At 49.5% G+C, this 14,201-nt stretch overlaps 1 protein-coding gene across 4 annotated transcripts; it reads right to left on the bottom strand.

The window, feature by feature from the left end:
- Window positions 1–6,481: 6,481 nt before the first annotated feature.
- Window positions 6,482–11,813, bottom strand: LOC113836409. Of its 4 annotated transcripts, XM_027422208.2 has the most exons (3): window positions 10,802–11,813; window positions 7,259–7,365; window positions 6,776–6,915 (listed from the first exon to the last, which is right to left on the bottom strand). In XM_027422208.2, exons 1-3 carry the CDS (start codon window positions 11,796–11,798, stop codon window positions 6,892–6,894), a joined length of 1,128 nt encoding a protein of 375 aa, XP_027278009.2. In that variant the 5' UTR covers window positions 11,799–11,813; the 3' UTR covers window positions 6,776–6,891. The 4 variants fall into 4 exon arrangements, with proteins under 4 accessions (XP_027278008.2, XP_027278009.2, XP_035302161.1 ...); XM_027422207.2 differs by lacking the exon at window positions 7,259–7,365 and having other exon boundaries at window positions 6,482–6,915; XM_035446270.1 differs by lacking the exons at window positions 7,259–7,365; window positions 10,802–11,813 and adding an exon at window positions 7,529–10,768.
- Between the last annotated feature and the right edge of the window lie 2,388 nt (window positions 11,814–14,201).

The raw sequence follows: 14,201 nt of genomic DNA on the forward strand, positions 1-14,201 counted from the left end.
TACCTCTCAGAGAAGCCTGTATATTAGGCAACTCTGTGCGATGCCTTTGCTCAGCATCCCTCATTGGGGCTGCTCAAACCAGACACTCTACCCTGTGCAATGAGCCTGGGCTCCGGGTGTGCAAGAGCTGTCTGGCCGGCGGCCTATTGCTTAAGCATAGTTAGCCAAAATATAAGCGCTTGGGCGATCTCTCTTGGTTTGAGCCCTGGAGCTTACAGACCAGCCAAAGAAGTAACATCAATCCGCAAACGGCTGCATCAAACAATCCCACCCCCACCCCTTTAGCGATACAATCTCTCCGCCAAGGACAGGAGTTAATCTGGATAACAATAGCGGCTCTCAACTCCCGGGGAGAGGGTGGAGTTTCGACTTTTGAAGGTCCGAAGGGGCTCTTCAGGTGAGTCTTTCTGGGATCCACAGAGGATTTTCTTCATCCTGTGGAAAAACACATATCGCCCCCCTGGACCTTATGAGAATAGGATCCGGGCCTCTCCAAAGATCAGTTAAGATATCTTTCCATTTTACCATTTCCTTTTGGCCTTTTAGGTTTTGAGGTGAGACGCTTGGCCCGAGCGTCAATGTTTATGAGGCTTTAAAGCCCCAGGCATTCCAGGCCTTTAAGAAGTGTTGAATAGCAGGCATGGCCTTTTCCCCTATCAAAGACTGGGAAAGCCATCTGTAATTTTCTCCGCTCCTCTGATGGTAAAAAGGAGTCGGCACCAAACAATGGGGGTGCTGATGGAAGCACACCCGCTGGATTAATAGGCGATGGCCTCATATTTGCTTTCGCTTTTGGCAGCCGATATCTATCGGGGTGGTATTGTGTTGTCTCCTCCTCTAGCTCTGCTTCCTTGCTAGAGTCTAAAATCTCAGAGTCTGAGCTGCTCAGCTCCAAGGCCTCTAGTTTCGTTGTAGGGCAGAGGCTAGGTTTTGAGTCTTTATTTCTCTTAAATTTACCGGGGTGTGACCGGTTATCTCCTATTTTCTCTCCCTCCATTTTTGTTTCTTTTTTACCTAGTTGAGCTGATTTCCTCTAAAACTTTATCTCTTGAGCCTTTAGAGTCATCAGAGCTATCAAGATTTAAAGCTTTAAACTTATTTACAGTATCATCTAGCAAATTATTCACTCCCTTGTCAGTAGACATCCCAGGAGGTCCTTTTTTCTTATTTGTTGTTGTTTCTCTTAACAAATTATTCACTCCCTTGTCACTAGACATCCCGGGAGGTCCTTTTTTCTTATATTTTATTGTTAGGCGCGCCCCATCTCTCACCACATTCGGTTTCTGATATGTAATTCTGGACTTCTTTAAGATTGCTACAACAGTGAGAAAAGTCAAAATAGCTCCTAGTAAAAGCATAGAAGCCTCTATATTAACCTCCCAAAATAGCAACATTCCCAAGCCAAAGTCCAGAAAAAACATACCTCTCCGAATTTACCACCCTGCAGTTCTGAATCCGCCTTGTAGCCAAGGGGTCTCCGAGGTGCTGGAGATGTTCATATGTTCCCGGGTTTCGGCACCATATGTCCCGCGCACGCTCTGTATTTTCTCGGCCGGCAAGAAATACACGCAGGACACTCGGATCCTTCTGCAGACAAGCTTTAATGCATCTTAAGCTTACCAGAGCAGAGACCCTGAACTAAGAAACCCATCCCTTAAAAAGGCTGACCAGCCGCCTGGGACGTGTTACCCTATGAATGGCTTCAGCTCCTCAGGCCAAATGAGCCACGGGATAGGCAGAGATCAAAGGAATGGAGATTACCCAGCGCCTGTGAAGTAATTTACATCTTGGTGTCTTCAGGCACCATTATTGTAATGGATAATGCAGGAACCGGCTCCCTACAGCCCTGAGGCAGGAGCTCAATAAATATTGGTTAGTTGGCTGACAGGCATGCACACAGGGAAATAGCATGTGGCTTTGTTAGATCATGAAAATGACATATGTTCACAAAAATTTCTTGAATATTTTGTGTTAGCTGCTATGCTAGGCACTGGAGACCTAACCATGAAGAAAGCATAAGTCCTGTGACCAAGAAAAACAACCTGTAACATGCCTACAGTTAGGGGTGCAGGAGAGGCTGCATCTCTTCCCCCATTTGTTCCTGGAAACCCATAGGAAAGAGGCCACAGGTGGGAGTGGCTAAGAGTACTTCCCTTGAGCTCTCAAGTGGCTCTGCTTTGGAGCCACATGGTCTTCCCACTGACAAAGGCCTGATAATCCCTTAGTCCTGCCATAGGACAGAAGCAGGCAGGGCACAGAATGGGCACTGCCCACACACCAAGGATGTATTCCCTTCCTCACCCCAGACAAAACTCTCTGATGTCAAGTTGTTCATGTTTGTTTGCTTTGCTGAGTGTGCCAGGACCAAGGAGAACTGGCCCAGCTGGTCTGACTGGTTGGAGGGCTCCTGGGTCTCTCTTGTCTCACTGCTTTGCTGCGAGGAAGTCCAGGCGTATATCCACTATTTTGCTCTATCTCCTGCCCCTACCAAGCTGGGAGGGAGAGGATTCCATAAAGAGCACCTTGATATTTTAGCTGCCGCATCCTTCCTCGATTCCTGGGACCATCTGTAGACAGGCGTCACTGGAGTCACACAAATTGCATGTACTCAAGGTCTTATGAGGAGAAGGACTTTCCTGGTTGCAAAGAACACTTCTCTCCAGCATCACACTCCAAGGCACCCTAACCTAATTATTTGTCTCTATGGATGTTAGTGGGTTTTTGCTAACGGATGTTTAAATTTGTTATGGGACAAAAGAAGCTCATTGGACTTTCACAGGATGTCTGGCAAAGTGGGGGATGATTTCATACAATACCAGAGTGTCCCACCCAAAATGTCAGTATCTCCCTGCCACACTGAAGTCACACACTGAAGAACACTACATATGGCCCTGCTCTTTTCGAGGAAAGGTAATCTGTGGCAGCTGGAGAGAAGGCTCAGCAGTTAAGAGCACTGGCTGCTCTTCACAGGTCTTGAGTTCAATTCCCAGCAAGCATACAGTGGCTCATAACCATCTGCAATGGAATCCAATGCTCTCTTTTGACATAAAGTTGTACACACAGATAGAGAACTCATACATAAAATAAGTAAATCTTCAAGACAAACAAACAAAATAACACTACATCTAAACCTCATTGCGAAGATGAATGAATCATCTGGGGCAGTTTTAAAGACCCAGATCTTGGTTCTGTAAGTCTGAGGTGTGGCAGGAGATCCAGGATTTCTGACAAGCTTTTGGTATCGTGCAGGCTTCGAGCCTGCAGAGCAGACTTTGATGGGCAAGGTTCTTTGGCACAAATGTGCATGTCTTTTCTTTCAGGGAGACATTTTATCTGCAGATTGGGGTGCAACTGATTTCTAGCAACTAGAGGCCAGGGACATTAATGAACAGGTCACCACCCATATGTGGAGAGACAAGAGGTTTGTGAGTTTGATGCCATCCTGGGCTACATAATTAGGACTCGTCTCAAAATTGATTAATTAATGTCTTAGTTATTGTATTATTGCTGTGAAGAGGCACCATGATCAGGGCAACTCTTATAAGAGAAAGCTTTAGTTGAGGACTTGCTTATAGTTTCAGAGAGTCAGTCCATGACCATCATGGTGGGAAACAGGGCAGCAAGCAGGCACACATGGGGCTGAGAGCTCATGACGTCCTGATCTGCAGGCAGAAGATAGAGACACTGGGCCTAGCATGGGCTTTGGAAATCTCAAGGCCCACCCCCAGTAATATACCTCTTCCAATATGGCCACACCTCCTCCAATAAGGCCACACCTCTATAAATAGAGGTTTTTCTCCTGCCCGCCAGTTCCTGAATAAACACTCAGAGGCTTTGAAAGACCCCCGAAGAGGCACTTTCGTAGAGGGAGACCCACACACCCAGGAATCAGCGAGGCCACGAACTGGATGCAAAAAACAAGAGGCTTTATTGGAGACGCGGGTACCCGGGGCGACTTAGCCTTTGTGTGGCTAAGCGCGCCGAGCCAAGGGAAAGGGGTCCTTATATAGGGAAAAAGGCGCAAGCTAGGAGCAGGGATTCGATTGGATAATTCTAATGAGGCATTATACAGAGCTATTCCCATTGGTCAATGTATATGAGGCGCTATACAGGGTTATTCAAATGAGGCAAAGTACAGAGTTATTCAAATGAGGTGAAACACAGAGTCTTTCAAATGAGGCGAAATACAGAATCATTTCCATTGGATGGTTCAAATGAGACACAGAGCCATTCCAGATCAGCATATTCTCAAGGTCTGGTGTCTGGTACAGCAGACTCAATTCCCCCCCCTTTCCTGATGGCTGACCTTGGGGGCGGAGACCTTGGGACGGAGTGTTTCTCTTCGGGCGGGGCGGGGGCTCAGGGGCAGAGCTCCAGGCCGGCTCACTCGGTGTTTGTTCTCGTGCTGACCCACCTGGTGCTCGCCCTCGTGCCGGCCCACCCGGTGCTCGTTCTCGGGCTGGCCCACCTGGTGCTCATTCTCGGGCCGGCCCCACCCGGTGCTTGTTCTCTGGCAGGGCGGGGAAAGGCCACCGGGGGTGGGGATCGGGGAAGCCGCCGACAGGAGGAAGAGGAGACAAACTTGAGAAAGAAAGGGCTAAGGGACAGGGGTCTTTCATTCCCCCATTTCTCTTGTAACTGAATGGAATCTTTCATTCAGAGGTCTCTGGATACTCTGGATCTATTTGCTTTAGCTGATGATATTGTTGAGTTAAGACTAAGGCCTGTACAACAGATAGTCGTTCTCTGATGAATTGAGTCAGTTTGTTCAGAATGCAGGGACCAAATATGAGGATCAAAAATAGAATAACCAGAGGTCCCATGAGCGTGGATATAAGGGTAGTCAACCAGGGGGACTTAGCGAACCATCCTTCGAACCATCCTTGTTGAGACTCAAATAGCTGTTGCCTCTGTTTTAGCCTTTCCCTAAGTTTGGCCATGCTGTCCCTAACTATTCCTGTATGATCTGCATAAAAGCAGCATTCTTCCTTGAGGGCAGCACATAGCCCCCCTTCCTGTAAAAATAATAAATCTAATCCTCGTCTGTTCTGCAGGACCACCTCAGAGAGTGATGTTAAGGATTTCTCGAGTGCACTGACTGACTCTTCTAGGACCTGGATATCCGTGTGCATGGCTTGTTGTAGAAGCTTAAAATGATTAATTCCCTGTAGGGCAACGGTTCCGGTCCCTATGCCGGCTGCTATGCCCCCCACTGTTATTCCTCCTAATAATAGGGCCACGGTAAAGGATATTGGCTCCCTCTTATATCGGGTTGATTTCTCTAGTACGCTGTAAACATATTCAGGTTGGTGGTATGTGACTTTGGGCCAAAGTTCTATCAATATACAAAAGTCAATGGTGGTGTTGAGAACAGTGGTAGAGACACAGGGAGTCAACCCAGTACTGCAAGCCCAATAAGTTCCATAAGGGGCAACAAGGTATCGGCTGTCCTGAGATAATGGCTCTACTTGGTTACATAATTCTTGATGTGAGGAAGGAATCCTGCCTATGCATAGCCCCTTTCCTGAGACCTCAGATATTGTGAGCTTGTGCTGCATAGCAGCTCCGCAACTGGTAGGTGCTGAGGTCTGGTTGGAGTAGTTGCCCAGTATTGCCACGCCTTCATAATATGGGGGCCGGGAAACTAGGCATAACCAGCATTCCTGAGTCTTGTTGGGGTCTGAAAAATTTAAGGCTTGGTAAACTCCTTGGATTAATTGTAATAATCTATCTCTGGTACCTGGAGGGTCTCTGGTTATCTCGATGTTTAGGGCATCTGGGGTGGGGGAGAAGGTGACAGCACCTGGTGTAGGAGTGATAGCTTTAGGAACGGTAGGGGGTTTAGGGACTTGAAAATGGGTTGGGGATCTCTGGTCCGCTATTACTATGTTTGGCCCGACTGATTGTTGGCTTAGGGGAGTAATTTGTCTGTACAGGGAGAATAAAGTCACCGGATCTTTCCCTGCTCGGTGCAGCCTGAGTCCCCAGACTTTAGGACTATCCCAAGTAGTCCTTTTTCCAGCATCTGTGAACCTTAGGATGAGAGGGTTGCATTTTCCTCCGGGGGTGGCGCCTTGAAAACCTCCCCCTCCGGCACTATCATAACAAGGTCCGCAGGCTCTTTGCCCACATCTCCATGGTCCTTTCCCTGCGTACCCTGGGATCTCCCTCCGTTTGAGAGTGATGAAATCCCAAGAGGAAGAGGGTTTCCAGTAAGCCTCCCCTGTGGTTTCACATCCCCATCTTGCACAGTACCCTTCCTGCGGCCCCCCGCAGCCATGAGTTGGTTTATGGCCGGGGCAAACATAAAAATCCTTGCTTCTTGTTCCTATCCTTCCCCCAGGGTGGTGGCATCCGTACCCTGGGAATGGTTCCTGGTCAGAGGGATCCCAATCAGACCCTACTAAGTCACATAGGTCGACATAGAGAGGAGGGAACCCATCATGTAGAGTCCCTATATAAGTGCTGAGGTTGGCTATTTCCCCGGTCCCTAGATTGGCTATTTTCCAGGTGATATTATAAACCCTGTGGGGGTTAGTTGCTACATGGGGGGTAAACAGACAACCAATCAACAGGAGGGTGTACGAGAGAGTCTTATCTTTAAAGGATTTTGAGTGCGGTGTGCGGTCCATTCTGATGCAGTGGCTGAATCGGTGGGTCGGGCTGGCTTTACATGTGAAGCATGTATCCAAGCTGCAATGCCGTCTACCTTGAGTGCGGTGGGAGTGGTAAGCAAAACGATGTAGGGTCCCTTCCAGCGGGGTTCAAGGTTCTTGGCCTGGTGACGCCGGACCCAAACAGTGTCCCCGATCTGGTAGGAATGGGGGATGGTGGGATGGTCCCTCTGGTCTTTATAAGCTTGAGCAAGGGGTTTCCAGACCTCCCGTTGTACTAGTTGGAGGGCCTGTAAATGAGCTTGGAGAGAAGGGGAGTTAGCAAAATCTGAGACATCTTGATCAAGAAAGTTAATGATAGGAGTAGGTACTCCATACAGGATCTCAAAGGGTGTGAGCCCATGTGGTCCAGGGGTATTACGAGCGCGGTAGAGTGCTAGGGGGAGTAGGAGGACCCAGTCTCTAGTGCCAGTTGCAAGCGACAATTTTGTTAAAGTCTCCTTGATTGTTCTATTCATCCTTTCTACCTGTCCTGAACTTTGGGGTCTATAAGCACAATGTAATTTCCAATCAATCCCCAACAAGGTGGCCACTGACTGACTTACCTGGGAGACGAAGGCGGGCCCATTGTCTGTTCCCAGTACCTGAGGCATCCCATAACGGGGAAAGATTTCTTCAAGCAATTTCTTAGTAACGATCTTGGCTGTTTCATGTTTAGTAGGGAAGGCTTCAACCCATCCTGAAAAGGTGTCTACAAAAATTAATAGATACTTGTATCCATATTTTCCTGGTTTAATCTCAGTGAAATCTATCTCCCAATGTGTTCCGGGCCGGTAGCCTCTGACCCGGTTCCCGGGAGGAAGCTTCAGTCTGGATGCGTTGACTCGGGCGCACGCATCACATTGCTCAGTTACCTGTTTTAGAATATCGTTCTTCCCCAAAAGGAAATTGAATTCCTCTTCTCGTTCGAGGAGCTCCCGCATCTTCTTGGAGCTCAGATGTGTCATCTTATGTAAAAATGTCACTAGGTACTTGGTTACCCGGTAGGGGATGACAGTCTTTCCTTCATAAGTCCAATCCCCGTTTGGTTCCTTTGCGGCTCCCAATTTCTCTAGGGTTTGGATGTCTCTTTGTTCATAGTCCCATGAGGGGAAGGGATGGTCGTTGGTGGGCTCTAGAGCCAGGAGGTTAGTGGTGTCTGTGGTCAGGGCCGCCTCTCGGGCAGCCAAGTCTGCCCTTCGATTGCCCCTTGCTTCGAAAGAATCCCCTTTTTGGTGTCCAGGGCAATGTATGATACTTAAGGCAGCGGGCAGATGAAGAGCCCTTAAGAGAGCGAGGATTTCCTCCTTATTTTTAATGTCTTTCCCTTCGGAGGTAAGCAGCCCCCTCCGTCTGTAAATTTCTCCATGTATATGGGCAGTGGCGAAGGCATAACGACTGTCTGTATACACGGTGAGCCTCTTACCTTCTGCCAATTTTAGAGCCTGCGTGAGTGCTATGAGTTCTGCCCTCTGTGCGGAAGTTCCAGGGGGGAGTGCCTGGGCCCAGACGACCTGATTCTCTGTGGTGACTGCCGCGCCCGCCCTTCGTTCTCCTTGATGCAAAAAGCTGCTTCCATCCGTGAACCAGATGTGGTCCGGGCTAGGTAGAGGCTGGTCAGTCAGGTCGGATCTCGCTCCATGGGCCTCGGCCAATACCTGTAAGCAATCATGAGCCTCGGGCTCCCCAGGGAGGGGGAGCAGGGTGGCTGGGTTCAGAGTCACCAAAGGCCCGAAGTGGACCCGGTCTTTGTCTAACAGCATAGTCTGGTAATGAGTCATTCGGGCATTAGTAAGCCATCTGTCTGGAGGCTGTCTGATGACTGCCTCTACTGCATGAGGGGCATGTATGGTCAAAGGCTGCCCCAAGGTTAGCTTGTGAGAATCTTTTACCAGCAGGGCTATAGCGGCAATCATTCGAAGGCAGGGTGGCCATCCCGATGCCACAGGATCCAATTTCTTGGAGAGGTATGCAGTGGGCCTTCTCCAAGGCCCCAGTTTTTGGGTGAGGACTCCCTTAGCATAGCCCTCTTTCTCATCTATAAAAAGTTCAAATGGCTTAGCTAAGTCCGGTAGACCCAGGGCTGGTGATTCAAGGAGAGCCTTTTTGATGTCGGTGAAGGCTTTCTTTTGGGGCTCTTCCCATTTAAAAGCAACCCCTGGCCGAGTGAGGGGGTAGAGGGGAGCCGCCATTTCGGCAAACCCAGGGATCCATAGGCGGCAGAAGCCTGCCGTTCCCAAGAATTCTCTCAGTTGGCGGGGATTTTGTGGGGTGGGAATGTCTAAGATGGCTCGCATACGGGCTTCCGTTAGCCATCGACGTCCATCCTTTATCTTGTATCCTAAATAGGTCACCTGTTTCTGACATATCTGGGCCTTCTTGGCGGATGCCCGGTACCCTAGGCTCCCAAGAGTCTGGAGGAGGGCTTGAGTGCCTTCCTTGCATTCCCCTTTGGTTTTGGCTGCCAGGAGAATGTCATCTACATATTGTAAGAGGATTAGAGCGGGGTACCTAACCCGGAATTCTGCCAGGTCCTGATGTAAAGCTTCATCAAAAAGGGTAGGGCTGTTCTTAAACCCTTGAGGTAGCCTAGTCCAAGTCAGCTGCCCAGAGATTCCAAGGGCCGCGTCCTGCCATTCAAAGGCAAATATGGCTGGTGGGATGCAGGCGGAGGCAGAAGAAAGCGTCTTTAAGATCTAAGACTGTGTACCAGGTATAGTTAGGTGGCAATCCACTCAGCAAATTGTAAGGGTTGGGGACAGTAGGGTGTATGTCCTCTATCCTTTTATTGACTTCTCTCAGGTCCTGCACTGGCCGGTAGTCATTAGTTCCCGGCTTCCTAACGGGTAGCAAGGGTGTATTCCAAGGAGATTTACAGGGCACCAGAATCCCTTGTTCAAGTAACCTTTTAATATGTGGCCGAATTCCTTCGCGGGCTTCTTTAGGCATTGGATACTGTCTGACGGATGCAGGAAGGATGGCAGCTTTTAAGGTTACTATAATTGGGGCCTGGTTAATGGCAAGGCCCATTCCTCCTGTTTCAGCCCAGGCTTGGGGAAATTCCGCAAGCCAGTGATCAAGGGTTTCCTGATTGTTCGAATTAGTCCTCTTTTCATGGAGTCTATATTCATCTTCTATGGACATTGTCAAGATGGTAAGGGGAATTCCCTCTGGCCCTGTGACTTTGACTTCTGACCTCTCAAAGTGTATTTGAGCTTTTAATTTGGTCAATAGGTCCCGTCCTAGTAAGGGGTAGGGGCAATCTGGCACATGGAGGAAAGAATGCATAACCTTACCGGTCGCGAGCTGGAGCTGCCGATTTGTAGTCCAATGGTACTGCTTTCCGCCTGTAGCTCCCTGTACCCATGCAGTCCGGTGACTCAGGGGTCCGGGTGACCGATTCAGAACGGAATGTTGTGCCCCTGTATCGACTAGGAAGGTGACCGGATGCCCCCCGACTTGCAGTGTTATCCTGGGCTCAGGGGGGGGCTCCTGGCCCCGACTCCTCTAATCTTCTAGGTTCAGGAGGTCAGAAACCCTTGGCGGTGGAAGCTTGGCCCGGGGGTTCTTAGGGCATTCTCTTGCCCAATGTCCTTTTTCTTTACAGTAAGCACATTGGTCCCTGTCCAGGTGGGGCCCCCTTCTGTCATCCCTCTGTCTATTCTGTCTCTGGCCTGTCACTACTGTGGCCAATAACCTGCTCATTTCTTTATTCCGCTTACGGTCTCTCGCAACCTCTTTTTCCTCAGCTTCCTGTCTTAGTCTTTCCTCTCTCTCCTGAGTTTCCTTCCTCCAACGTTCTTCTCTTTCTGTCTGTGTTTCCCTCTTATTAAAAATACGTTCTGCTTCCTTCAACAAATCTTGGAGTGTATATCCCTGTAGATTTTCTAGCCTTTGAAGCTTGTTTCTTATGTCCGGGGCTGATTGCCAAATAAAGGACATAGAAACGTTGGTGGCCTGACCTGGATCTTCCGGATTATAGGGAGTATACATCCTGTACGCTTCTTTCAATCTCTCTAGAAAAGCGGCAGGTGATTCCTCCGCACCCTGTATTATCTGCTTCACCTGGGCCAAATTAGTGGGTCTGCGTCCTGCCCCCCTGAGACCCGCTACCAGCAACTGGCGATAGAGACGCAGGTGGGTCCTACCTGCTTCGGTGGTAAAATCCCATTCAGGTCTTTCAAGAGGGCAAGCCGCATCAATTTCATTGGGCAGCTGGGTGGGCTGCCCGTTTGCTCCTGGGACATTTTTTCGTGCTTCTAGTAGCACGCGCTGTTTCTCCTCCGAGGTTAGGAGGACCTGCAAAAGCTGCTGACAATCATCCCAGGTGGGTTGGTGAGTCGTGAGGACCGACTCTATGAGAGATGTCAGCCTCACGGGGTCTGCAGAAAAAGAAGGATTATTATTTTTCCAGTTATAGAGGTCCGATGCTGAGAATGGCCAATACTGAGGTTGGCCGTTCAGTCCAGTTCGGAGGGGCAAAGTGGTTGAATCTGGAACGGGCTGCTCCCTGCGACCTCTTAGTCGATAAGCCATTGGTGAAGGGTCAGGGGCCGCTTCCGCCAAGGCGGCGGCGGAGTCCGCTTCTGCCTCTGGTGGGGGCGGCAGTGGCGGATATGGCGGGGGCTCCTCCGTTAATAGATCAACCAACTGGTCTTCTCCCGGGGGGAGTACCTTAGGTGTCTTCTTTTCTTTAGCCTTAGTGTCTTTCACCACGGTAGGGTAAAGGTTGGAATGGGAAGGGGGGTTGGGAGGAATCAAAGGAGTGGGAGGTGTAGGGGCCGAAGGAATGGGTCGGTTGGAGCGGTTAGAGGGGGGAAGGAGAGAGGGGCCCTTGGGATGTAAGAAAGGACGTACCCAGGGAGGGGGGTCCTGAACCAAAGCCTCCCAAGTGACGATATAAGCCACTTGATCGGGATGCCCGTGTGGTCCAGGATCCATAATCTTCTCTTTTACCTGGAATATAGTCTGGGGGTTAAAGGTACCATCTCGCGGCCAGCCTACGTCAAAGGTCGGCCATTCTGAAGAACAAAGAGTAATCCATTTGCGTTTACGCACATTAACAGATTGGTTATGAGCATATTCCTGTACATCTCTCCAGTGCGAGAGTGTTAGGGACAAAGGAGTGGTGACAGTTTGCCCCATAGTTTCTAGGCTTAGGAGGACACAAATGACAGCTACAAGACAAAGACCGAATAACACAGAACAGACTTTCGCAGCGCGGTTTCGACAGAGAGTCGACAGAAGGAATTGAGAGGGGGTCGAGGAAGGGGGCCCTCCTTCCTCGTCCCCAGTAAAGATTGCAAATCCCTCAAGCCGAGGGCCTTCTCCAAAGAGACTGGGAAAATGTCCAGTCATAGATCTAAGTTCAAAGTACAAATCCCTCACCCTGAGGGCTTCCCAAGTTCAAAATACAAATCCCTCACCCTGAGGGCTTCCCAAGTTCAAAATACAAATCCCTCACCCTGAGGGCTTCAAACGCTACCAGGACGTCTCCTGGAGCCGCGGTCGGGAGTCCGAGCTCGTCAGCTCCTCTCGGATCCGCCAAATACAAATGTACACAGCTGTATACTACAAACGCAAGCGCAGTTCACAAGACGGACTCAGACCAGACAAGATAAAACAGCGGATCCGCACAACACTTACCTCCCAAACGTGGGTCGGTGGTCCCTGAGTGGGGGTCTCTAATCCCGGACGAGCCCCCAAATGAAAGACCCCCGAAGAGGCACTTTCGTAGAGGGAGACCCACACACCCAGGAATCAGCGAGGCCACGAACTGGATGCAAAAAACAAGAGGCTTTATTGGAGACGCGGGTACCCGGGGCGACTTAGCCTTTGTGTGGCTAAGCGCGCCGAGCCAAGGGAAAGGGGTCCTTATATAGGGAAAAAGGCGCAAGCTAGGAGCAGGGATTCGATTGGATAATTCTAATGAGGCATTATACAGAGCTATTCCCATTGGTCAATGTATATGAGGCGCTATACAGGGTTATTCAAATGAGGCAAAGTACAGAGTTATTCAAATGAGGTGAAACACAGAGTCTTTCAAATGAGGCGAAATACAGAATCATTTCCATTGGATGGTTCAAATGAGACACAGAGCCATTCCAGATCAGCATATTCTCAAGGTCTGGTGTCTGGTACAGCAGACTCAATTCCCCCCCCTTTCCTGATGGCTGACCTTGGGGGCGGAGACCTTGGGACGGAGTGTTTCTCTTCGGGCGGGGCGGGGGCTCAGGGGCAGAGCTCCAGGCCGGCTCACTCGGTGTTTGTTCTCGTGCTGACCCACCTGGTGCTCGCCCTCGTGCCGGCCCACCCGGTGCTCGTTCTCGGGCTGGCCCACCTGGTGCTCATTCTCGGGCCGGCCCCACCCGGTGCTTGTTCTCGGGCCGGGCGGGGAAAGGCCACCGGGGGTGGGGATCGGGGAAGCCGCCGACAGGAGGAAGAGGAGACAAACTTGAGAAAGAAAGGGCTAAGGGACAGGGGTCTTTCAGCTTAATATTAATTATAATTGTTTGGCCAGTGGCTCAGACATATTTCTGACTATCTCTCACAATTAAAATTAACCCATTTTTATTAATCCATGTGTCACCATGTGGCCGTGGCTTACTGGTAATGTTCTGATATCTTGCTCCTTTGGTGGCTACATGGTGTCTCTCTGAGTTTGCCTTCTTTCTCTCCATATCTTTGTTTGAATTTCCCACTAGGCTCCATTCTCCCCGGCCATTGGCCAAATCAGCTTTATTTATCAACCAATAAAAGGAACACATATTCACAGCATTCAGAAGGACATCCCAAGCCGGGCATTGGTGGCGCACGCCTTTAATCCCAGCACTCAGGAGGCAGAGGCAGGTGGATCTGTGAGTTCGAGACCAGCCTGGTCTACAAGAGCTAGTTCCAGGACGGCCTCCAAAGCCACAGAGAAACCCTGTCTCGAAAAAACAAAAAAACAAAAAAACAGAAGGACATCCCACATCATCACACCTCCTCCAATAAGGCCACACCTCCTATCCTTCCCAAAAAGTTCCACTAAGTGGGGACCAAGTATTTAAACACATGAGCCTATGGGGGCCATCCTTATTAAAAACCACCACAATTGATTAATAAAAGTAAAACAAAAAGACAACTCTTTGGTCAAGACTCAGGAAAGAATACCCCAGAGTATAATACTTGACACATTGAGCACTCCAAATGAAAGAAAACTGGAAAGCCCCAGGAAGGCCATTTAATAAAGGTCTCATAAGCCTTCCCTTTGTTTCTCCTCCCTCCCTGCACTTGGAGGGATTTGACCATTCTCTGGTCCACTTAAGCCCAGACATGTTGGGTTAAAGAGATGGCTCAGAGGTTAAGAGCACCGGCTGCTCTTCCAGAGGTTCTGAGTTCAATTCCCAGCAACCACACAGTGGCTCACAACCATCCGTTATGAGATCTGGTGCCCTCTTCTGACCTGCAGGCAATCATGCATGCAGAACACTGCATACATAATAACTAAAAAAATAAATCTTCAAAATAAATAAAGGTTAAATTCTTTAAAAAAAAAAAGTCCAGATA

This window comes from Cricetulus griseus, chromosome 6, assembly GCF_003668045.3.
Source record: "Cricetulus griseus strain 17A/GY chromosome 6, alternate assembly CriGri-PICRH-1.0, whole genome shotgun sequence".
Classification (NCBI taxonomy): domain Eukaryota; kingdom Metazoa; phylum Chordata; class Mammalia; order Rodentia; family Cricetidae; genus Cricetulus; species Cricetulus griseus.